Here is a 27449-nt window from a genome sequence, read left to right on the forward strand (position 1 = left end):
AAACAAGACATTTCTTTCAGAATCTGTAAGCTTCTATACAATGTTAATGAAATTGCAGATACTAAAAAACATATGAGATACAAGTAGCAGATAATGTTACCATTTTAACTACATTATTCTACAGTAAATCTGGAAGGCAGCCTGTAAAATTCTTTACCACACAGATCAGTGTTGATAGAGATTTAAAAACATTGGAACTTTCTTAATATTCTAATTTATAATTTAATATGGTAATTTAATGAGCTAGCACATGCAACTGGTTTTATCTGTATCAACAAGCCACTTGTTACACTTGGCAATATTCTGTACGGTTCTAGGAAAAGAAGGCCACACAAAAATAAAACAAATGAAAGATAATTGTGTTTGCTTCTTTTTTATTACAGTCACACTGACAAGTTAAATCATAGCAGTCATGACCAGACAGTACAAGGTAGCTTGAGCAATGATTCTCCAAAGATATTAAAAACAAAATAAAAAGCTACTGAATAACAGCACATTCTGCACTATGGTCCACACACAAACCATCAGAAAGACAAGTACCTGTACGAAGTAATTACGAGTTAACAGAGTCTTTCTTCTTCAGCTCAGTGTAGGACACAACAGCAAGCAGGGGGCAGCAGAATAAATATTTTTTTATAACGCGTTAAACAGAGCAGGAAGATAAACATTTCTCTCTATGAGGTATTTAAACAAAATAAACATGATAAAAATGAACACAAACAGCTGAAGGACATGATTTACTTTTCAAGTGCCCTCAATGTTTTAGAGTGATATTTTTGATATTGTGGAGTGAAAATAGGTTTGATTAAGTTGATCTGTTTTATGAAAATGAACCTGAATTGTAAAAAAATCACCCCTGTTCAAATATTAAACACTGGATAAAACAATCCCTTTTTTCCTCAGCAGAAACAGGAAAATACATATGCATAAATAGGGAGGTATGGTTCACCTAAGTTGCTATTAATTGGCATTACATCTCAGACTAGATTTTACCAACATCCAAAACATATATATTCTTTTTGTCAAAAGATTTTGAAAAGACTATCTCATTTCAAAATGTTTGTGTGGATAACGTGTCAAAGCTGAATCAGATACATCTACTGTATATCTCAAGAATGCATACATACTGTACATGTGTGGCAGTACATGTGTACATATACTGTATAAGTAATATATACACATTGTACAGTATGCATACATATACTGTACACATCTGAACAGATCTAATCTGTATGCTTTCAATGGAATAAGAAACCCCCTTTTTCTTATCAAACAAAACAGCTTACAGTCATACAATTAAGTATTAATTGTAAGTGTCCACATTTTATAAACATTTTCAAAAGCGTTGAGACCTGTCATGAGTAGAAATATCTACAATTCAAGGCCACACACAGACAAACCACTACTGTACAACTGTGGAAGATGTAATTATTTCTCATTTTAACAATGCAAGGAAAAAAAACAGGAATGTTAATTTATTACATTTTTGGTCTTAGGAAACAAAATGGAAAATGTTGAAAGAAATCAATTCAGACTCCACATAAACCCTGCAAATAACTCTAAGGTTTTTAAATTACCTCATCTAACCCACTGAAATATTCATATTTTAAGTTTAAAAATTTTAATAATTTTACGTTTTGGTTAAGTCAGTGTAGGGCAATATTTTCAAAAGAACAGTTACTGTTATTAAACAGGAACCTCAAAGTAAAGAATTCCTTGGTAAACATGTTACAAAAGTTAATCAAATTCGTATATGTGTACAAGAAGGGGAAAAAAGGATGTTACAGCACATTTTATCATTATTAATGACAACAATTCTATCAGGAATACACAAATGGGTGGCATTCTGTTATGTTTTTCTATACTATATCACTGTCATAATAATGAATAATAATAATAAAATGCACAAGAATGTTCATTATATTACAACGGTAATGTAAGGGAAGCATGAAGTCAGCAAGAGTCTAAAATCAGCAGCTTTAACTGCTGGAACACAAGTCTTTGTTCGTCTCTTCATTTACAATGAAATTCCCATAATACCTAGCACATGGAATATTAAATTATATATTAAAAGGACTTGTTTGAAGATCTAGACAAAACATCATGGGGAAAATGCTAATAAAATATAGCTTCAGTACACAGTACAGACTTACATAAAGATAAACAGTATAGATAATTCATCCACTGTGGGCTGATTTTGTGCCTTCTACGTGCAAAAAAGTGCAATCAAGTGTTACAGTAAGACAAACTGCCATCTTGTATGAGTATGAAGAAGTATGAAGTATGAAGAAGAAAAAAGCTTAAACTTTTTACCAACATTATTCTTTTACCGTTTTATAAAGATTTTATAAGTGACTGACTTTAATGTTTGACGCTGAAATAAATGTTTTAAAACCTCAAACTTTCTTATGTTTTGCATATGTGAATGTATTCTTTCACCTGCATGGATCAATCAACAATTCTCCCTGAAAAATAAAAAGCAATCTAAAGTATTACAGGCCTTTTAATAGCATGAACATGAAAACAGTGGAACAGTGGAATGTAAAGGTTAAACACTTTAAGTGAATATTACCACTTAACTGCAAAAGCTATATACAGAAATATAATACTTAAAAGACTAATGCAAACATCATCTCCTTTTTGTGTAAGTCTTTTGTGCACACCGCTTTCCAAGAGAGTATTGTTTGTATCACACAATTTATAAACACACAATACAAAACTAACTTCAGAGGCTCCAAAGACAGCCATTGACTTGCATTTACCATTTTAAGGCTTTCCACAAACAAAGTAAACAAGCATTACAAAAGTAGCCCTGTCTCATGTGGAGCAAAAGAATATACTGCTTGAACAGTGTCATGTGAAAAAATAATCTGGATACACAATTAGAAAACATTTTATGTATAATTCAAAGGGAAAGCAAAGAAAGTACATTAGATGGTGCATATTGATATACCAAGGGACTTTAAGATTATCTTTCTAGGTTTTCCTGTGACTTGTTTCACATTTTTTCCCCAACACTGAGCACCTTTTTATTGTTTTGCCAAGGTATTTAGAAGGATGAATATTTTTTTACATTACGCCATTTCTTTGGGTTAAGTATCTGGTTTTACAAGACAAGATAAAACTAAACAATAAAAAAGTGCTCAGAGTAAGTTACAGACTGAACACCACTTGTGCTCTACAGAATTCACAGTAAAAAAAAATACCTATGCAGATTTGTCTAAAAACCAAGCTGCTTCAGAATCTGGAGACTTTTAGTTGTCCATTTAAAGTTAAATAGATTCACTCTAAAAACCATATGCTTCTTTCAATAAATATTTAAAATCAAAGCCTGCACAGCCTCCACTCTTTTCAACAAGTGCTTTCAATATTGCTGATATTAACATTGATAATAAGAGGTGAACATGTAGGCACTATACACCCTCAACAACTATGTTTTTCAATTATACTTAAAGCTGCAATATAACATACATTAATTTCAATTGATGAAGAATAAGGAAATTATTTTCTAAATAGTGTATGTATAATGTGTAATAAGTGTAAACAACAACATCCAAAACGATAACAGAGGGTATAATAAGACATTGCAGACTATCTGGATAGTAACAGAGCCCAAGACAGAGTTGCTATTGTTTCAAGGCATAACTTTTTCAACCCTTTTCTCCTTTATGCTTCTCTTTCTTAGTATGTGACACTGATATTAATCAAATTACCAAAGCAAAGCACTGAAAATGACTTGATGATATCTGAAATATTAAGCAACCTCTATATGAGAAGTAAAAGGAAGTTTACTCCAAAATAAATATTTGGGATTGTACGTAGCATTAACTACTGACTCAGTTTAATTGTTGAAATAAACAGTACAGTCAATGCAAGTTAATTACCAGAACAATGCAAAAGATTGTATGACATGTAACATAACTAGCTGTGACTTTGTTTTGAATTTGGTTTAAAATCGTTGAATTTGTTTATGTAAAGTGATAATAACACATCTAATGGTATATGTCAGTGTTCAGTTAAAAGTTGAAAGATGAAACAATCAGATTATTTTAGATTGTTTGAAAACTACAGGTGATTAGAAAATGTTTCACATGCCAAGAAAATCTTCAAATTGATTTAGTGATAAAACTATCAACATGAAGTACAGCTCTTGCATTAAAAAGAGAGGAGGGTATCAACAGTCACTTTTCTTACAAAAGAATTTTCTTCAGTTAGAGCCTAAATTATTTTCTTGATGGTGCTGGAACACTTCATGAGTAAATAATTTCAAACAGCATATTTAGATACCTTTTTTACATTTGTGAAAGAACAGATGCCAATGGCTGGGTTTACATACAGTATTGTTTAGAAAATCCTGGCATGTGCTATTGTTGTACTAATGTGCACAAGTCATGCACAATCTTCATGCTACAGAAAGTACAAGCACTAAAATCTGGTGCATCTAAAAAGGGAATTTCAAATGGTCTCTCCATTATTTGTGCATGATTTTTTAAAATGACATTATCAAAATCATTACTTATTGATTTTTTTTCTCAAACATTGTTGTTGCCCCTATTGAATGTCATTTTATGATACATACTATTTCACATAATATATGCATTGATAGACTACTATTAGGCAATTATACGGGTATAATAATTCCCATACTGGTAAAAATAACAACTTTCTTCCAAAGACACACTCATGTACTGATAAGTTTTATTTGTACTGTTTTTCTTTTTCTTCATACTTACAGCTGAAATCCTTATGTAAATACAGCAAACATCTGCTGTCCACAGAACCGACGTGGAGTACCTTAGCATTTCACTGTGGCATAATTTCAATTTGTAATAGGATTTCTCTCTCTATGAGACCACAAAAATATGCAAATGCAATCTGCTGAGAGGTGTGATAAATAAGAAATCAACACTTTCACTTCCGCATGTAAACCCCACCAATATTTCTTAGTTTAGATTTTCTTTCAAGGTGTTATTTTGTACATTGCTATGAAACTTTATTACAAAATGGAATCGAAATGCAAAAGTAAATATTTCACAGAAAATAAATTAAAACTAAAATGCTTTTGTGTTCTTTCAATTTTAGATACAGTTTGTACTTTAAAAAAGTAACAGTGTTTTGCTAGCATGCGCATTTTTCGTTCGCTATGCCAGAGCTGTATTGTAAAAATATAATCTAATCCAATTAAAACATTTTTTTAACTGTGAATACTATTAGCTATTATGTTGGATGAATATCTCAAATCTTACTGTAAGGCCTGAAGAAGGCGGGCAAAATATTAAGCTAACATGATTTTATAATATTTAGAAATAAACAAAAACCCGACTTATTGTTTTGCCTTTGTGCCAACAGTACATGGTCCACACGTGTACAGTATATGTGTTACAGGTAAAAGAAAAGACAAAAATCCAATATGAAATCTCTCATTTTCTTTGTCAGTTGCCATTGTTCAGATTGTAGTCTTTGACTGTAACATACATAACCATTCATTCAGTCAGTCTAGAGTTTTTGGTCCACTGAGCATTTAAGTTTTTGAAAGCAAATCTGTGCATATTTAAGTAAAAGGTAACAAGATTATCTCTACCAGTACATTACAACTAAAGTACTGATAACCAAAAAAAGGCTTCAGTGTGTAAACCTGATGCATTCTTATATGAACTTGTGCATGCCCATACTGTATCTACATACAATATTAATGCAGAAGTATTTGTTACTACCTTGGTCATGTCTCTCCATGTAATGTTATGTTTTTTGTTTGTTTTTCATTTAGAAATTGCTGGTCCCCTGAGCACACAATTAAACTGGCTTGTAACCGGTATCTTATTTTTGCCTTACCTATCATATCTTACCAATCATTAAAATCTAGTCAGTAGTCAGTAGCTACTGCACTGTGCCTTTATGGGTGCTTAAAGGTTTTTCAGATTCTTCTTTTTATCAGTCTAACACTGTTCCAACTAAACATTCCCAAGACCATCCTATGCAAACACTTTTTCTTTGTTTTTTAAAGGCTGCTTCAAAGCAATAGTTAAGCTAACACAAAAAATAAACATCTCACAAAATGAATACAACACTATTTCACTGAACAAAGTTCACTAATCACAACCGTTAACGTTTTCATCTTTCCATTAGAATTTTGTTTAAAACATGCACAGTCAATATGTTACAATTTTCACCCAAATTAAAACAAAGGAAAGAAAACAAAATCAAAGGTGCTTGGTTTCCCTTCAAATATTCTTTCACAGATGAAGCACATTCACATTTTGAGGCTTTCATGTAACTCTCCCAAGCAAAAAGCAAAGAAAAAACAACTGAAATTTTAATAAATACAAGCTAAGAGGTGGAAGTAGCATGTTCACACAGTTAAATTAAACCCTCACTCGTCTGACTAACCGTGTAGCACACCCCAATCTTAAGCCATTTTCTCTCACCAGGAGAGCAGACTTGGGCTCTTACAATAACCTTTCAGTTAAGTTTCTTCAGATCCTCAGGAGTGAAGTCTGGGCAGAAACCATTGGCCAGTGTTGTTGATGGGGTCTCGGCACAGCTCTCAAAACCTGCCTGATCTGGATAGAGGTATTGCTCTGCAAAATCTGGATGCTGATCCGCAAAATTCTTAAAATCATCTATCAAAAGGGAATATAACACACAAGATTAATGAGAAAGATGTTAACAATAAAATTGATACATTTATATTAATCTTTTAAATACCAAGCCATCATTTAAAATGACGGCAGCTAGAACTTCAAACCTTTTGAGCATAATTTAAATACTTATTTAATTGAAGGACAGTAAATATTTTGTATTTTCTCTCATTGGATTCCACATGTTTTTGTTTAAGATGATCTGTAAAAGGACACACCTGAATATCGAGAGTCATCTGTTTTGCTAAATGTTTTCAGCAAGTGAAATAAAGAACAAATGATATTGATTTTGACCTCTCTTTTGTGCACATTTAATACCCACACTAATAAACACTTTGCTAAAGACATTTATAGATCTTGTTTGCTTTGTGCACATTTTCAGGTATCTGTATTTCTTTGCCTGTGCTTAAGTGGTTAAATGCATTTATACTAGATTCCATCTCCATTTCAGACCTGTCAGTAAAATACTTTTAATTTGTCCTATTTAATGGAGTTCGTCTTTAGTTTTGTTACTTTGGCAAGCACAAAATTCCAGCTACTGTAAACTAAATCCGTATTCATGTACACTGACTAAGCTCAATGGATATTCCAATTACTAATTTTATTTTATTAAGTGTGAAAAGATATTTAAAATGTTTAAAAGGTATTTCAGATTGATTTAAAAGTTCTTTTAAACAAACTGCATCTTCCTTAGCTGCCCGTGGGAACACTTGAGCTTGAGTCCTAGTAGAAAAATGTAGTCTGCCAGGATCATCTTAGCAAAGATATCCCCGGGGGTCACTTTTAAATTTAATCAGTATATTCACTGAGTATTCATTAACATGTGATTGTGTTCAGGGGTAAAGATTTGTGTTCAATGGACACATTTTTAACTCAATTTAAAAGGAAAACCATGTACCTTTAAAATGTAAGAAAACTTCAATATAGTGTATAGACAAGATGCATTTAGTCTGTATGTTCTTTGAAGACATCAACTTTAAAAGAACAAGAGATTATGCAAGACAATGACTCCTTTATAATGGGGAAAAAATGTTTACAGTTCTTACCAAAACTGATCTTTCCCCTTTCTTCAATGTCTATAGCGCAAAACAAGTCTGCTACATTCAGTTCTGAAACTCCTAAAGCTGTCTTTAAAATGCAGGCTAAATCTTCTTCTGTAATTGGCCCATCTTCTTCTGTCTCAAACATCTATTGAGAAAAGGGAATCTTAAAAAATAGCTAAAAAAATCTTTTTTTCAACTGACCTAGAAATCCATTTGCAAGAGCTTTATGTATAGTAATTATAAAACTAATTGCAAAAGCAATGTTGTCCACCATAAATAATGATATTAACATTATAACAATTACTAGAAAGTATAAAACTAAATAATAGTATTAATCTTTCAACTGAAATAGTAGAAAATAATATTTGATAAACAGCATGCTGCACAGTTTTAGTCAAAGGAAACTGCTGTTGTGGCCCAAATTTGTTTGATGAGTCTGTTAAGTTTAATCAAGTTTAATAAAGCATCGAAAATCAATTTTTTTACTGTGCTGCAGTATGCTCTATGCTTAAGAGATCCAAATTGGTGACAAATCAAATCAGTCAACTATAGTTTATCAGTAATTTCCTATCTACATAAAAGTAATATTTTATTGTCAGGTATAAAAGATATGAGTTACTTAATGTGTCTATTATATTTGTACACATTATCCTTATAAAGCACATCTTAAGCACTTAAGCATCCTCTACTCTTCCTATTCATCAAGCCTTTTTATTGCTAGTATGTTAGTCACAATTAGTTGATAAATGCTTTATAACTTACATTTAAAAAAAGCATTAGAACTTCAATTTCTTTGTGAACAACATACATTTATAGGCATTACAGTCATTCTACAATGAAACTCCCCAAAGAATTTACTGACAGCAAAATAAGAACAAGACTTTATTCAGACCGTTCTCTGTCTGGAAAGAACAAGCCGTAACCATGTAATTCATTTTTTGCAAATACTCAGTGTGTCTTTATAAATAACGATTCAACAGCAATGTGCACATGCATTACTACCCCCTTGTAGTTTAAAATACATTAGCCTACCTTAAAAGCCAGTTTTATTGTTTCCAGTGTTTTAGATGGTCTGCATACTACAGATAAGGCAATCACATATTCTCGAATGTCCATTTTGCCATCTGCATCCTGAAAGAAATGTAATCAAAACAGAAAGAAAATCCTTAAACAGATACATGTTCTGTGATAATACAGCATGTATAAATCTTAAATATCATCAAAACCTGAATATAAGAGTACAAAAAAGGATAAAAACAAAAGGAAACTGTTTCTGTTAACTGTTAACTGAATTAACCACAATCCCATCGATTCCTTTCTAAAAGCTTCAGTGGCACAGCTGGTTAACTTGTCCTACAGTAATCAAATTGAACTTTCACAATAAGTGGTATATAAGAAGCCCAAAACTTTTGGATAGTCAACAAAATTTTAATTTTTTGGTATGTAGAAAACTTCTGCAGGTTATATTGCGTCAAACTTCAGGAAGAACAGCACAGGAATTTTATATTTCTGTCTAGTACACATATTTTAACCATAATTAGTGAACAAATTATAATTATTTGTCAAAACTGCACAAACACTTCAGATTGTATTTAAAAAGTCTTCAAGGTTTCATTAAAGTAAAATTAAATGAATAAGACACAACCAACTTTTACATGCACCTTTTAAATTAAAATACAGAAGTCACACTTCTAATGTCAGAGCTAACAGTTTGTGAGAAGGTTATAGTATCTCCAGAACCGTTTAATGAATTACAGCACAAAAGTGATTACTACAACTATCAACAGTGAATAAAATTACCATTATAAATGTGAATATGGGAAAGACCAATATATTGTTAAATTGCAATCGAAGACCTACCTCATCAAAGAGTGCGAACATGTCTTTCAATGTATCTGAGACTGTGAGGTTTAAATATTTGGCAAAGTCCTCTATGTTCAGCTTTTCGCCTTTGAACGGTCTTGCCCTGTTGCCATATTCTTCAAGCTCCATCTCGGTTTTCTCTGGTTTTAATCTAAAAGAAAATTCCAAATCTATTTTTTTCATTCTAACAATGTGTATTAAGCATGTATAATTGGCAAGGATGCAGCAACTGATACTACACTATGTGCTGTTCTCTGTAAACAGAGAAAATAAATTTAAAAAGTGCAAATAAAAAGCAAATGTGTTGGAATGCTTTTCAAGACTTTAAATCCAGGAGCAAAGTGTATTTGAGCCCAAAAGGGAAAGAAGGAAGTTTAAAAAAATTAAACAGGAACAAATATTCAAAAGAATACAATGCCAACACCTGCAGGTTCAAGAAAATATGAAAAAAAATCAATCAATCAAGCAATCAATAGAAAAGCAGTGGGCTGCTCAACATCCATATTATTAGGGGATCTTAATTTTGTTCTGGGCATGAAACTGTAATCCACTAAATCACAGCACTAGAGGTCCTATACTGGCTACACTGTCTTCCTGACATATGCTTAGTTATTCATGAAAATATCTTCATATTATTGTTTTACATATACAGTACCTTACAAAAGTATTCACCTTCTTCCAATGATATCTAATTTTGTTGAATTTCAAACAAATGATATACCTTTACTGACATTATTTTTAAGCAAACCTTAAAATGCTCAAACTGAACACTTTTGTAGGGGAAAGTAGCAGAATGTCAGGAATGAAAAATATAAGACTAAGATATATGGATTGCATAAGTGTTCACCCAGGTGAGTCACTACCTATCAAAGACAACATCTTTACCAGCAGCACACTTGCGAGACATCATCCCCTTGAAACCCACAGATCTCACTTTTTTTCTCACTTTTCTCTCCCCTTCCCTCTGGTAAGCATTATAGGAGAATAAAAGCACAAACTTCCAGATTCAGAGACAGCTTCTTCCCACAAGCTGTCAGATTACTGAACTCTACCCCTACCACTGGTTCACACTGATTTTTTTTTCCTGACACTGCTTGTCTGACTTTTTTTTTCCAATGGCATGTTATTTAATTTGTTGTTGTTACCTCTGCTATTCGGTGTTTAAGTTTTTGGTGACTCCTTTAATGTCTTTGTATTGGAGCATACATGCAAATAAGCCATTTCATTGCACCTGTGCATATGACAAACTGAAATGAACTGAGATCAAGACGTTTATTTAAGTGTGTTTTATACACCAATTAAAGGTTGGCTGGGGAGCAAATTAAAAATAACTTTCCAGTACACAAAACATTTATTATGACCCTTATTATGAACGTCTTATTGAAGATATAATTTTCTTATCAATGTGGAACCCAACTCTAAATGCAAACTCTAAATGACCAAGCCTTATGACCTAAAAGACAAATCTTAAAGTGTTTTTGAAAGATATACTTACCCCAGTCTTCTAACGAGTTTTGCAAATTCTAAGAGGCATGTGTCCACTGGAAGTCTGAATTGGCCTTCAGCCATGGCTAGCTGGCAGTCCTCAAATGAGTAATCTGTAACAGGAACCTCCAAAGCCCTGAATCAAAACATCCCCATGATAATACCGAAAGACAACATTGGCTTTCCAATTCCAACACAGGAGTACTATAAGAGGTCATCATTAATCAAAACAAAAAATACATACTGCAGTACCCACAAATGCACTTACTGGAACAAATGTCTCCACAATGTATTCAGCCATACACTGTATTACATTAAGTAAATAACCACTTACAAAAAATCACAGAAAATGTGCTGAGTAAAAAGGCAAGGTGGACATCTGTGAGATCATTTCAAGGAACGTAAGAGGAAAATACCTAGCGATTAGATCTCTGCATCTGCTAATGCAGAAAAAGGCAAATCTACATTTCTGCATGTGACTTACTTTGCCATCACACTCCTCACATTGTTCGCAAATAAAGCAGGATTCTTCTTCTCCTCTTCAGAAGGAGTGTAGATTGGTAGGTACTAAATCAAAAAAGAAATAAAGTATAGAAATGATTTGTAATTACCAAATATAAATCGGGGTTTAAATTACTGGGAATTTGAAACCAGGCATGCAAATGTTTTACTTTGGGCTCTGCTCATTTAATATAGCCAAAAACCCAACTTTATCTCATAATGTGAGAGCTGGCAACCATGGTGTAGAGGAGAACACCCTGTCAAGTCAGAGGCTCGAGTTAACCAAACAGAAATCCAGCCTGAATAAAAAAATGATAATTTGAATTTCTTTGTAGATCATATTTTGCAGCAGTGTTTTCCAACCTTTTCCAGCTTAAGGCATACTGCTTTAAAAGAGCTGTTTTGTACACTGACTTCCACATATATTAAATATGTTGCATGAGAGCATTTAAATAGAGAAACATGTGATGGATTTCATTGGCCCTATTCACAAGTACCAGTGAGTAGTGTTGTCAAATTAACATGTATATAAACATGGAAGTTCATGCCTTATTTAACATTGAACTATTTAAAGATAATCTAGAAACAACTATTTCTGTTTATCTTACACAAGCTTTTTACTTCTTGGCAGAATTCCTATTTTTATTAATCATTACAGAAATTTAGCGATTCACAAACAACTTTATGAAGAGTACACTGAACATATTTTTTCAGTGCTTTTGTTGAAAAAACTTTTTATTCATTAATTTATTCATTCAAGCTAAGAGTCGTTATTAGCTCTTTATATGAATGCATAAAGAATTCGATTTTAAGCACTTATAGCTTTATATTTAACATTTTTTAAAATGATAGCAAACTCTTATCTGTTGTTCAAGGAGTGATTGCAGAAATTCACCAGCATCATGGATTTAGGAATACTCACAACCTTGAAAACCAAAACATCTTGACAGGATAGGTAAAGCATCTTCTAAAAAAATCAATTTTTAGTCTCTAATTGTGTAATTTTCAGATGGTTTATATAAAATTTACCACCATGAGCTAGTAGTACAACTTATTTGCTATATGATTTGATTTGCAACCTACTGGCTTGCAATTTTGAAGCACAACTATCATTTTTGCCTCCTGTGAAAATTGTGTCTTTTGTTCTTCTGTAGCACTGGAAGCTATGAAATCATCAATCCCAGTATGTCAGAGTATGTGCATGAAGATTTTTTAGTTGGCTTCAAGTAGCTATTTTTATTTATTTTGGAATATATCAATGAAAACTCTTTAAAACGGATGTAAACCACTGTGAATCTCAACTTGTGTCACTGAATCTCTTCTGAATGTTGAAGGTGTTGAAGGTGAGATTATGATCTTTTTATGATTTTAGGATGATGATCTGAGATTATGGGACGGATTTTGAAAAGCTATATCGCAGATCAAAACATCTTAAACAACTTAAATCTTAGACTTTCTTGGCTCAGATCTCCAATTCATTTGACAGGTAACCCCAAAGATAGGGATTTCCAACAAAGTATGAACGTCTGGGTGTCAAAAGGCATGCTATGTGTTGCCCCAGGGGATGAATGAGTTAAGCGATCTATTTAGTTTTTGTTATAGCCATGCCAAGTTACAAGTCTTGCTCCTAACCTGTCAGATGTGCAAAGCTGGCATTTTCACTACCACATTACGGAGGGAAAATCAGCTGGTGTGTATTCAAATGAACATGCCTCTACTGAGCAGGTGCACCACAAAGCCATGAGTGACCTCCTGTCAGTCTTTTAGGACTCAATGACTTGACCTTACTGAGGGGTGTGGGCCAGAGGCATTGATCCTCCTTCGAGCTGATGTGGGCTGCAGCACAAGTTGAACTTTGAATTTGTAAATAAGAAAATTGATAAAAAAACTCACTTTTAGATTCCTTAAAAATGAAAATGACATTACTAAATGACTAGAGAAACAATCAACAAATGAAGATTCGGATTAAAAAAAAAAAACGTGAACAAGTTATGCATAACCAACTAATTGTAAAGACAACATAAATAAAAAAATAAATAAAATAAACAAATAAAATAAATAATAATTTTAAGAATTCAATAACCCAAGGACCCTCACATTTAAATCTCAACAACTTTACAATTTAACTCAATAAATCTGATTAATCGTTTTGTATTATTTAAAATAGCTTACAGCAGTTATTTGTTCTGCAGCTTCTGTAATAAAGGTATTATTTTGCTTCTGTCAATTTCAATTTACAGTATGGAAGTGGACTTAGAAAATTAGAAAATGAGTTGTGGTGCATTCATCTGTTCCCAAGAATTTATGTATTTCTATGTATAAATGTTTTTAGGATTTTACTTTGATTTTTTAACTTGTAATATTTTAATTGCTTTTTGACTTTAGTTATTTTCCTTCCTTGTGTTATAATTGTATTCTGCATCAACTGTAATTAGGTAATGTTTCTAAATATTACCCACTATTACATTTTGCCATTCCAAATCAAAAGGCCTTATATTAAGCATTAAACAAATCTGAAACTTAATTGAAAAGATTTTCAATCTAGTGCATTATTCTCATGGAGGTTTAAACTATACTAACACACACAAGCAGAAATATACAAGCATATAATGTTCGCTCTTTATGTTATACTTAAAGCTTGCATAAAGAAAACGTAAGACAAATATTTCCGATTCTTTATCTTATCAACATCACAATAAAAATATGAAGTCTGCATTTTTCTTACCTCAATTTCCACAACATTGTGTAACTGGCACAGGGTGAGCCACAGAATTTTGAATCTAAACAAAAAACACCAGGAGAACAGATCAAAATATACTCGATGTGCACCAAGTTCATCAACTTTTTATTCAAGATTATTTTGAGGAAACCGTTTATAAACAACAGAATAAACAACAAAAAATATTTTAAAAATCCAATATCATTACAACATATTGTTTTAATATTAGTTTCTATATTATTTTTAATAATCAGATTAAGATCTTGTTTAGGATTCTGTAATGTTTACAATAAGGCAACTCATATGTCCTCAAAAGCACTAAACAGATTTGAACATGACTGGCTATGCTTTTACACATGACAAAATTCCTAAATTACACAGTTGAGCATAAGCAAGTCCAAAGTCTACAAAAAAAGCCGTTTCACTTTCTACAATTTTAGCAATAGCAGACACATTGTGGTGACTGGATTGCATGGATTTAGATTTAGGTACATAGATTTAATTCACATTAAATTTATTTCCCGATTAGCAATGATTCTGGTGGTTTATAATACAGTAAGAAACAAACACACTTACGCTCCAGGCCCTTGCCAAGTCCATGTAATTGTATCCTGCAATAAAGATGCAGAAGGAAATGTCTGATTTTAACCCCATAATCAAATAACTGCATTGCGTAAATACTGACGACTTGAAAAACAGAAAAAAGGAGTCATGTATTGCAGTTCTGACTATGCATTTCCAAAAAGCTTATAAGGGGCAGCATTTGCTTGAGGAAATTCATTTATATATGTCATTAAAAAGAAAATTATACAGAAAAGGTAGGTTTATCTAAAAATCCTAATACAATAATTCAGACTATTAATTTTTGCACACCCAGTCCTACTTATCACCTCAATTTTATGAGATGGGATAGTTTACAGTACTTAAACATATACATTATAATCAGTTCCAATAAGCCAGTTCACTAAAACAATTATTTACTAATTGTGAATTCATAGAAGTTAATTCACATTAGTGCTTCATTAACATTCATAACATCATCCATAACTTATGTCACGCAGTGCATACTGAGTACGGTACATATCACCTTACTGGTAATTTTTAGTTATAGATACATTATCCTGTAAATGTTATGATTGTTGTGATCAAGTCGTATTCAATTTAATGAAGTCAGGGAAACTATTCACTTAGCCATTTAAAAACAGTAAGACTTATGTATGAAACTGGAGTTCAAGTGAAGCAGATACAAAAATAAATATGCAGTTTTTTAAAAACTTTTCTTCCATCACAATTTGAAAGCTCCTAGGAAAGGTATACTAAAGACTGTGAAACAAACACTTGCCACAATAATATATGTGTTAGTTTTCTTTGCTTCTGTGAACACTCCCTTATATGAAAATCAATTGAATCAGTACACAAGAGATTAATACAGGAAGCAGTAGACTTTTACTATGGTTTAGTGTACCACAAAATTTGAGCTAGATGGTGCTTCAAAATACACATCATTAGTTACCTTTGTTTTAAGGATTAATATGTAAATCAGTACAACAGTTTATAATAACCTTTTTTGGGAATGATCAGTAGCTGAACACAAATTCTCTACTTGAAATTGGAAAAAAACATGGTGTTCTTCAAGTTAAAACAGTATTAGAAAGAGTAAGACAGAAACAAAGCATTTTGATGTTAAATTTTATTTTTGCCATTGCATGCACTAATCCACAGTGTCAGGAATTAAAGCAGGTGGAAACAAGACGCACGCACACTTTCAAGGTATGTGTATTTGAGACTAAGAGGTCTCACTCGCACATGTGTTTCTAGGAAATTGAAATGAAACAACAGCCGCACATTCATTATTCATCCAGCAGCAGGGAAATCAGGTTTAAGCCACACAGAGACAGAAGAAGACTATTTAATCTCTCTCTGTTTTGGGAAGAAGGGAAAAACTGTCTTTCTATATTTAAGTACAAACAGCCACATCACATTAAAAATGTACATATTTTAATCACACATACATCACTTTTCTTGCAAGATGTTACCTTACATCATTAGCGCTCTGCAAATCTGCTGTAAACCAAGAAATTGCCATCCATCATCATGGATTGCGTAATTAATAAATCATGTGTCCAGCGCCCCAGCAGCCAGCACAGCAGGGGGCTCTTACCATTTTGTTGGGGTAGCGGAGCACCACAGGCTGCACAGGCACTGCAGGAATGAAAGCTCCTGCAAACAAGACAGATATTATCAGCATTCAACAAGCTGCCACTTTAACCATAAAATGAAGTGCCAAAACAAAGTGAACAAAGCAAATACATCCAGATAAGGAAGGGCAAAAGAACGTGTTTAATAGTAGGTCCAACCTTATGCCAAGCAGACCAGAATACTCACAGTAGCTATGACGTCATGGCAAGATTTTATTGACTTTTTAACTCAATAAACTGTTTCCTTTTTTATCTTTTTCTAAAGTGATTCTTTAAATAATTTGCCATATTATTGAACACGTCTTTAGAGTTTACATATTATCTCCATGATAAATACTGCTCATCTGAAATGCAAATTATATAATGCAAATTAGGGAGGGAAAAAGACATGCTATGCTTCTAATAAAAAACTTACAAAGCACTGTCTCTTGCCCTACTTCATGCCCAGTCACTATCTTTTGGGTGTGTTGTCACGGTTAAGCAATGCTGTGAACTACCAGTTGAAATGAAGCACAGTCAAAACATGGTTACACCTACTGGAAAACTTCAAAGCCAAAGTGGTCTGTACTTGGCTAAATGTTTTGAATAGTTATTTGCATATATTCAAAAGAAAGGTTAATAGAGTTTTAGGATATACACACCAATACTAATAGATAAAAACCATCATTGTTTATTATGATAAATTCAAACTTTTGTAGGGGAGTTGGTGTCTCACGAAAAAATATATTTCAGTAAAGAATCGTGTATACATGTAGGCTATATAAGATGAAGTGAAAGAGCAAAGACAAACATTTAGTTGTCACGGGTTGGCGAGTACAGGACTAGGCCTAAATATCTAGAGCTTTTCATTTTGCAGTCTCTCTTATTCAGTCCAGCCTCACAAAAAGAAATTATGTACATGCAGAAATTAAGATAAATCTGGGCACAGATTACTTAACTCTCTTTCTCATTAGACCCATGATCACTACCAGGATTCTTTAAAATCCCTGAAGAAGGATTGGTCTGGTCACTAAATAGTTTGATGGACAGTTGTACAGGCAAACCAGTGCACTACTGATGACTTCATTTCTACCTTCCTAGAGTAATTCCTTCAGACTCTTTGGTTTCCTTTTGTAAACTGCCTTCTTGTGTTTGTTTTTCTTCATTGAGATCTGAAGATCTGGTTTGAGATGGATAACCAAGATCATTAATTTGTACGTAGTTAATCATTTGTTTGTTGGATTCATGTTTTGGATCACTGTCACATGAGAATATGCTGGAGTCCTTGATTCTGCCTACCTTAACAAGGGCTCCAGAACCCATCCATGCAAAATAACATAAAAAATAACAAATCCCCGGCCATATTTCAGTGTGGATATGAGCTTCATTATTTTTACACCAAACATAATGCCAATGAGCATAATTTTTCATCTTAACATTAGACATGAATCTAATTGTCGGTCAGATGTATATTGGAAATTCGATTTGCCTCTTTTAGTAGTTTGCCTTACTACTACTATGAGAGGTATGATCCTTGCAACCTGGCTACAAAGATCACATTCATGCAGGCAATGTCAAATAGCAGTTTTCAACAGTTTGCTAAGTGAAGATAGCAGTCTACATTGGAGATTTCAAATAGTTGCGTTCTGTTCCTGGAAAGGCCTGCCACTATGCTATAAGCCTTAAATTGCTTAATAATGGACACTACAGTGAAAAGTACACAATTGTAGTAGATTCCTTCATAGCCATTCCTTAGTTTGTCCAGTTCAAACAATGTCAGCAGTTTTCTCATAGATGTCTAGCCTTAACCATAATGATGCATGGTACTACTGACTGTCTTCCATGTTTTATCTTCTTTTTTGACCCAAAGGGACAGTAATCTTTGGACGTCTATATATATATGATTTTTGATGTTTCTGTTTCTCTTCCAATAAGCAAGACTTTGCTCTGTGCAATTTTATCATAATTGAAGTATTACATGCAAACAAGGCTGTATTTAATCTATAACTCATTCTGTTATGCAAGGTTTTGTTCTTGTTTCATTGGGAGTATTAATCAATCTACATGGCACTGTACCTCTACAAATAAAGAGGTATGTTTCTTTTGATGCCAAGTAAATAATTTCACAAAGAACACTGTTAGGCTCAGAAATGTTGTCAATGTTTCTAATTGGTAAAGCACCTGAGTGATTTGTTTTTATCTCAGGCACACCTGGGTTCTTCATTTACTGTTCTTTTGATGTTGAAATACTGTTGTTTTAGTTATGCTGTACTGAATTTTGTTTTATTTTAGCCTCTATCACAAGATAAACGTGGACTTGAAATTCATTACTACTTCTATTCTTCACAACAACTGATTTAAAGAGGTCTTCCAGGGAGATAAGATAATGTCATGTCATTTGCCAAACCGCTTTATACCATACGGTGTTGTGGGAAGCCGGAGCCTACCCGGCAAGCAACGAACACAAGACAGGGTACACATTGGATGGGGTGCCAGTAAATCAAAAGGCAAGTGCAAGCCAATCATACATTTGGACAATTAGGAGGCCATGGCAAAGGCCGAGGGGGGAAATTTGGCCCAGACAAAGGGATAACTCCCTACTCTTATCGAGAAATGCCCGGGGATCTTTAATGACCACTGGGAGTCAGGACCTCGGTTTAACGTCTCATCCGAAAGACAGTGCCCACTACAGTATAGTGTCTCCGCCACTATACTGGGACATAAGGACCCACACAGACCGCAGGACAGGCACCCCCCCGCTGGTCCCACTAACACCACTTCCAGCAGAAACCATAGCTTCCCAAATATTGTCTTTGAATACTAATACGTCTGACCTTAATTCTCATATTGGTTTTGATTCAAGCTTGTGTCTCAATAATGTTCATTTTAAGGAAAATATCATAAAATATCATTTGAACAGCATATAATACATATCAGAATATACCATGACAGCCAGTGATAAGTAATAAGGAAATACATGAATTAATATATTACAACAGAATAATTTGACATTTCTTTTACTTATTACTGATATTTATGCAGCCCCACTAAAATACAAAACTCAAAACTAAATAACTTCTTAAACAATAATGAAAAAAATCATACCAAATTCCATCAATAGGGGGCAGGTGTGTTAAGGTTATTACTTCAGAAATTATAAACCATTAGACAATGTCAAACCAAAATTTGGGTTATTAGTATTTGAAGAACATTTTTAAGGGAGGAATAGTACCTTTAATTTACGAAATATAAAGCTGAGATCAACTGCAATGTTTTCATAATTTACACCTTACATTTAATACCGTTCAAGTTCTTTAATGTCTTTGTAGTAATGCATATTCAGAGCATACTTATACATAATTGCGTGCTTTGAGGTCAACTGAGAACTAACATCAAAAACAACATTTTCATAAAAAAGATTTGAATGACTATTAATGTCCATCACAGTTAATAAGATTCTGAATATGAGAAAAATTTAGCATATCTTGGACAGGCTCATCTATCCTCCGTTTTTAATAGAATGAAGGACTTCAATCCTGAGAGACATTTTCAGAACATCTAATTATGAGCTTGCTCATGGTTATCAGGAGTTGTGTAGAAAGGAAATGTTAATGATAAAAGCAGAATGAAAGGTCAACAAAGTATGGGTTGACCAGATAAGCAGAATAAACATTCCACAAAGAAATAAAAGAGCATTTGAGCAGCTTTTTGACTATGGTCCAGTCATTTTGCCTGGGATGCTCTGTGGATAGTACTTCAACCAGCAGCTGAGCTAAAACACAAAACAAAACTTTTTCTGCATGAGTTCAATCAGAGACTGGCATCATTCTGTTGCTTTTGCTAATCTGCCATTTCAGCAGAAAGCTGTAAAATACATACCAGGCTTGAATGTGATCAGACATGACCTGTTGGTGCAAGTTCCCTCTGGGAATATCATTATCTGGAATAAACAAATCAAGTGGACATTTTGTACTTTCAGACACGTAAGCACAAGAATATAAAACCCATCAAAACATATTTAAGTGATCATGGATTATGCTATCACTTTTGTACTATTTCAGTTTACTTTCATAGCTTTGTCTAAGACAGTATCCATTCCCTGTAATTAAAATGTGCTTAAATTATTTTATGACAATACAGTTGTAAGGATATTTTGTTACAGAGTGAATGAAATATTTCTATTTACAAACCACAGCTGATTCTGTTGCACAGCATGATTAAAAAACAAACAGATGTATATAGAAGTTACTGTACTGTATTTGCCACAACATCTATCAGTAGGAGCAGGAGACATAATAATATTTATAGTGCTAATTAAAAGTTTGGGAATGCCACACACAAAAACAAAGCCTGTGTGCTGAGGAATTCTCCTCTTAACCAAAATCTATACCGTTCGTTAGACCAATACTTTCAGACTGTTGTTGCTCTGCTCATCTGGGGTTCATTGTACCTGAGGCCACTCTCCTCCTGAGTGGGCTCTCCTCTTTATCTCCTCCACAGTTTTCCTTCTGGAGTCCTGATCAGACCGGGATACAAAAACTGGCCGAATGTACTTGATTAAAGCTGAGGATAAAAGAAAATAAAGTCCTAAGATTCTTTCACAGAGGATTCTGCTCAGAGAAAGAACACTTAATGTTTAGATGCCATTATCTTGAGAGGTGAACTGTTTTGTCACTTACAAGTATTTTTTAGATTATGATCCTTCATACTATTTCCTGTTGCATGTATTGAGAGGTGCAATTCTTTCAGGCTAAAGTATTTTGTTTGTAAAATACTTGTTTGAAAAAAACAGCAAATGCATACCTTTTTATGTGCTCACTGACAGGAAGCAAACTGGGAAAACATCTGAATTGTGCTACAACACTTTAACACCTTGAGACACAAATGACAATTCCTAACAAAATCACACTTGCATGATAAGAGAAAATGCAGTCGCTACATACCGCACATTTTAATTTATTGGAAAAAATGACGGGTGTTGGATATTCCAAATAAAATATAAAAATAACTTAATAAGGAAAATATTAAGTAATAAGGATAATCAAATGGCTGTGTGAAGAAATGATGACAATAGTTACATGTTACAATGTTATCTTGTCAAGACACTTCTTTAAAGAAGTATTTAAAGCAAAAAAGAAGTGTCAAAAAGACTTCATAAACCTGCTGGGTGTTAATAATAATAAACATTTATAAAGCACCTTTCATGGCACATCACCTTCACATTTTTGTATTTATTAAATTAAAAGATTCATCCACACAGTATTCTTGTGTTTCATAGCATACTGAATTAATAATCACTTCACTTGATGAAAAATGCAATCACAATGAATACTGAAGGAGTTCTTAAAATCAAATGGAGTTTTGCTGCAGCACAGGAATACACCTGAATAACAGTCTAATATATCATCTTAAATAACCATTTGAATGGGAAATAAATACGTCTAACAACAAAAAGATAAGGTAAGAGAAATTCTTGTAAAAAACAGTAACACTAATGGACACTAATGGAGGCAAACACAATGTCCATATCCTGCTTTGGATAGCTCTAAACACTCAAATCTAATGAACATACACCAAGATTAGAAGGAACAACAAATCACTTGATATTCCAAATTAGTTCTTTTCAACCTTACAGCATATTTAGTTCTTGGTCACTTGAAACAAAAAGCCTAATATTGCAACTTAATGAGAAGTATGAATGACGTAGAATATAGTGAACCTTTCAATCTTTTCAAAAAGCAAAGTAATTTAAAGAAAATCTAATTTGTGCAGTATACAGGACCATTTTATAGGGCTCTTTATTGATAGTTTGTCTAAATTACAAATCAGAAAATTAAAATGGATATATTTTTCTGACTCTGAATGTGTATATTTTTGTTCAAAACTGTAATAAAGTATCCATCCATCTAAAGTTAGTACTATGCAGCACGGGGAGAAACTGCACATAATTCAAAGCTTTATGTTCTTCACTATGTTTTATTTATAAGACAATTACTTGAATACTCTTAGCTTTTCTATAGACCTCGAATTTGGAACTTTTTTTCTTCAAAAACAACTTAGGTTACAGAAGAACTCACATTACATAAATGAAAAATACTACCTCGTAATTTAGTGAGATAACAGTTGGTTCCTGTCTTGGAACATGGAAATATGTACTGTTTGTGTGCATTCCTACTTGTAAAGACAGAAATACTATGAAAGACACATGGACCCAGAAAACTATTATCTTGTGAATTTGTGGTACCGTGAGTCAGGTAGATACTCTTGAAGAATTTTACTTGGAAGTACACATACTCTCCCTCACTAAAAACACAAATAAAATGTTTTGGTAAAAGGCAAAGCTAGATTCTTATTCATATATCTGGTAGAAGTACCTATATATACAACCAAAGAAAATGGTCCTGGCTTACTCATTGTATATGAATACCGGGATATTTACTGTTCACAATTCTTTCTTCCAAAATGCCCCAAACAACAACTGTGGACATTTAGTCTTTTTTGCCTTTTCAGTAGAAAAATAGTGCTCCCACAGTTTAATCTAGCAACTTCTTACAAGATCCCTGGGAGTTTTCCTTAACAACATGGCTGAATATGGCTCTCCACATACAACGTTCCTTTTATTTTCTGACCTATACGCACGTTCTCTTAATGTACAGTACATACTAGTAGCCCTGGGTTCTTGTCTTAATGTTGAGCCTGAAGTACTTCAAGTTGGGTTGATTTTATTATTAACAACATATTATTAATAGTCCTACATGCTAAACACACATGTAGGAAGGCTTACTTAAACATGTTTCTGTCTCTATTCAGCTTCATTTACTGCCGTTGAAGGCATTCATACCAGGTTCTCATATTGGAAAAGTAATAAAATATCTGCCAGAGACTGCGATGGGACCACTGGGCTCTGGACACTGATCCATCACCTACTCCTGTATGAAAGCATAGTTGCCGCAAGCTAATGATTAAAAATGGCACTGCTTGCTGCCCAACAGGCTAACAGATGGATCTTTTGAGTGATACTAAAGAGCATTTCTGTACTTAGTGAAGCAGATTATCAGCAGGGAGTCTTCTTGGTATAGATTCCAGGAAATGTCTACACTGCGTGCTTCATCACACAAAGAGGTAAAATTCTGTATGTAATTTAAAATATTGTATTTACTAAAGAATGCTTTCAAGAATGCAACAGTGAAGCATAAATTAACTTACTGTGAGCCTGGAGAGAGAGCCCGCATTAAGTTGCTTGATGTTGACAATAATGTTCTTGCTAAAATACATTTCAGAAGCTTCTGCACATGATTTAAGAGACCAAAGTTAAAAGTTATTAAAAATGTAAATGATAGCCACAGAACCCACAGCTTTCTTCAACAACTAAACAGTTAGTGATGATTGCATTTTACTTAGCAAAAAGAATCTGCACTTCACTCAGGTTCTAATTCTGAGTGGGACAGTACTGTTGTCCCTTTGAGCAAAGTACTTCACTCAAATTGCGCCATCAGATGCCCTACTGTATAAATGGGTCTCGAGGTCGTCATTGTAAATAAGAATTTGTTCTCAATTGTCTTACCTGGGAAAATAAAGCAATAAAAAAAGAATAAAAAATAGCAATAGACTGTATGCAAAATACATATTATTTTTAAAGTACTTTGGCTTCTATTTGACTTTAAATAGAAGTCTTATTAATTTTCAAAAAGAGGAACATTCTAGTTAAGCAAATCAGTATCAAACTGAATAGATTTTACTTATGTATATGAATATTTATATAACCTATGCTGTCACATCATTACAAATGGGGCCTCGGGGGCTCATGAGAATTTAATATAGTGTAATACAGAGAATTAAAAGTATTCTTATGTATTCCACAGAAATTGCACCTTTGTAAAATTCACAAGAAACACAAATGGCATGTATGTCATTAGCAAATAAACACGTGCATAAACTTATTCTCCCGCTTTTACAGTGTTCCAGAATGCAATGTCACAAGCAAATGTTGTCTTTATCTTCTTTTATTTATGGCTTTTTTTTCTTTATAATTAAATAAACAATCCTTGTAACTTGGTCGATGAACGTAACTTAATGGTGAGCAGAATTAGCAGAATTACAGAATTTCTTAAAGCTTAAAAACTAGTGATGTCTGGATCATAGAAGCCAGCCTGCTCTCTGAATTAGCACCTTTACTGGATGGTTGAACCATTCAGGAGCCTAGCCATTAATGATTTAGGAGATGTTGTTTAGTACTGGAAAATGATTAATAGCCAAAGGGCTATGATACAGAGTTAAACATGTAGGATATTTTAATCAAGAAAAGTTAAATTATAGAATGCACTTACCAGAACACATTTAAAATACTATGCACAGTTTTGGTACAGTACCATATTACAACAATAATACAGCTGCCCTAGGAATTCAAAGAGCAAGTGGACTAATTTCTAGTCTAAAAGGTTAAAATACACAGATTAAAATATTACTCTTTCGTGGTATAACCACCTTGCTATTGTGGCACTCAAAATTAACAATTAAATGAACAAAAATATGATTGCTAGACTCTGATTTATATTTAGTTTAAGAGGGGAGTGTGCAAACTGGATTATCAAAACCAACAAAGCCATAGCAGCTTTTGACTGGCCTTGTCATTTCATCACAATTAAGTCTCTCCTGACAGCCTGCTGTTGATAGACAACCTTTTAACGATAACCTATATCTACTTGACTAAGAGTGAAGGCATTAAGGGATATTAAAGGTGTGCACTCCCAAACGTACTTTAGTTAACACAGTCCCCAGGGCATCTCTAACATATTATCAGATTTTCCAAACAACAAAATAATGCAATCAGTAATATGTTACAAAGGTACTTACTGCCCCAAACTGGAATGTCCTTGCTTTCCGCCTTCATTACAATGGAAGCCATGGTCATGGTAACAGGAATGGCATCAAAGTAAGAAGAATGTGGCGCAAGAGTCAAAATGGAAGCCTCAGCAGGCAGTGCCTGGCGCCCTTTCACAGTCATCCAGTGGAACCCCCCAGCAAACCACATCGCCCTCATTATTGCTCTGAGGAGGAAATCCACAACTCTATACATGGAGAAAGGACACAGGAAAAATGTGGATTTAGATCAGTGAAAAACCATAAACAGCAACTACAAGAAAAAAAAAAACATTTGATAAGCACACAAAAACCAGGATTTTAACAGCAAAGCTAAATTACTCTTCTCTTCATGTAGCAGTCATGTAATTAAATTCCCATAAAAATGTATCTTCCATTTAGTAATCTATTATTTACAGCTGTGACAACACATTGAAAACATAACTTCACATCGTTGTTCATCTGAAGTTACAGTAGGGGTACTGTAGGTCTGTTAAAGGGAAGGGCTGTTTACCAACAGAAAAAAAATGACTGTTATGGCATGGAATGTTTTGTAATTTTCCAACCTTTAGTTTAGTCCTTCACTAACAAGACGTTGATATAGCTTCTTCTAAAGCCAATTATAAACCAACCATTCCATTGTGAACCTTTAACTATCTTAATTACGTATTTTATTATAATGAACAAAAATAAGCATGTATATTAACAGTGACATATATGGCTATTTACGCTTAATTAAGGTTCCATAATATTAATCAGTATTACAATGTGGCCATTAAAACTGAGCACGTTAATAATGATTCATCAAAATAAGTTTTGCTTTGCATTAAGAGATGAAAATTTCAGAAATCAGAAAATGAGTGTCATAGCAATGTAAAGTTAAAATAAGAAAAAGAAATTAACAAAGGAGTTTGTAAATGTCATTTGAATGATTGGCAGTGAAAAGTGGAGTGGTGGCTCTGTGGCTAAGGATCTGCGCCTGTGGCTGTACGGTTGCCGGTTCAAATCCCACAGCCGGCAGAGGCACCGTATAAATGGCTGGCCCTATGCTCTGACCCCAAGCTTCTCTCTCCCCATCCGTGTGCCTGTGTGTCTCATGGAGAGCAAGCTGGGGTATGCGAAAAGACAAATTCCTAATGCAAGATATTGTATATGGCTAATAAAGTGATCTTATCTTATCTTTAGAAAGCACTGAGTGTGTTATACGTTACTGCTAAATTAATTCATTGTAAACTGAAATGCTATGATTTTCCTTCATGGACTGATGCTGCAGTTAGAAAACCTAGTAATATGAATAAACATTTTCAGCATCCATGGAACTGGTAACAAATGACAAATATCATTTAGCCCTTTGTGTTAAATTGGGAAATATTTTTCAGCCTCAAAAATTCAAAGTAATACTTTCAGCTTTGTCCACTTCAGATTTTCACTCATCATCACAACAGGAGGGTATCCAAAACTAAACTGCACAGTTGTTTTGGACTGAATATGCTGACTACAGTTTGAAGAATTTGGGGAAATTAATTGCCCATATATTACTTGCAAAGACTATTATGGGGGCATTACTTGTCAAATGTACTCTATTTGACAACAAAAGACTTTAAGAATGTCACTGTAATCAACATTATATGAAACAGATATAGTTATGTTTTTAAATTCAATTCAAATGCCTTTAAACATGTCATAATGCCCTGTGCCACCAAGGAGTAATTCATGTTGCAATGCAGATAAACAGTATCTGCTGCATCTACAGTATCTATAAAAAATGCCAGTTCACTGGTACATTTGTCTTAATAAAATAATATGTAAAACATAGTGATTTTTTTATATCTGTAGATTTTTCAGTAACCACAAATACACAGCAAGATATTTTGATCAGTTACTTAATGTAGCTTTTGTATAGCAGTCTATACTAAATAGTTCTTTATCAGATGACTTTTAGGAACTATAGGTGTAGGAATTGCCACACCATTTATTATGCTTGTTGCAAATTGCTAGTGGATAATCCACTTTATCAAGAGGAATATCAACCGAGATCAAAGCCTCTGGTATTTTCTAAATCACAGCATGAACAGTGTTCCAAGATATCTTTACCTTTATTTTAGAGGATTCCCTCTCACGAATGTCTAGAATAACCTTTCATTTGGTGCTTGTATTTAAACAT

General features: G+C 33.5%; 1 protein-coding gene across 1 annotated transcript in view; it reads right to left on the reverse strand.

Annotated features, from left to right (window-relative positions):
- Positions 1-357: 357 nt before the first annotated feature.
- Positions 358-27449, reverse strand: part of LOC148651130 (lysophosphatidylcholine acyltransferase 1-like) — a 65382-nt gene continuing 38290 nt past the window's right edge. The window contains exons 3-14 of the mRNA XM_088601038.1: positions 25280-25494; positions 20877-20989; positions 20306-20366; positions 16411-16469; positions 14826-14860; positions 14256-14310; positions 11514-11596; positions 11040-11165; positions 9542-9695; positions 8714-8812; positions 7685-7826; positions 358-6620 (exon numbers count right to left, since the gene is read on the reverse strand). Of these exons, the coding sequence (XP_088457164.1) occupies positions 6460-6620; positions 7685-7826; positions 8714-8812; positions 9542-9695; positions 11040-11165; positions 11514-11596; positions 14256-14310; positions 14826-14860; positions 16411-16469; positions 20306-20366; positions 20877-20989; positions 25280-25494 (1303 nt within the window). The 3' untranslated portion in view covers positions 358-6459. The remainder of the gene's footprint in view (positions 6621-7684; positions 7827-8713; positions 8813-9541; positions 9696-11039; positions 11166-11513; positions 11597-14255; positions 14311-14825; positions 14861-16410; positions 16470-20305; positions 20367-20876; positions 20990-25279; positions 25495-27449) is intronic.

This window comes from Lepisosteus platostomus, chromosome 12, assembly GCF_059453375.1.
Source record: "Lepisosteus platostomus isolate fLepPlt1 chromosome 12, fLepPlt1.hap1, whole genome shotgun sequence".
In the NCBI taxonomy this organism is placed as follows: Eukaryota; Metazoa; Chordata; class Actinopteri; order Semionotiformes; family Lepisosteidae; genus Lepisosteus; species Lepisosteus platostomus.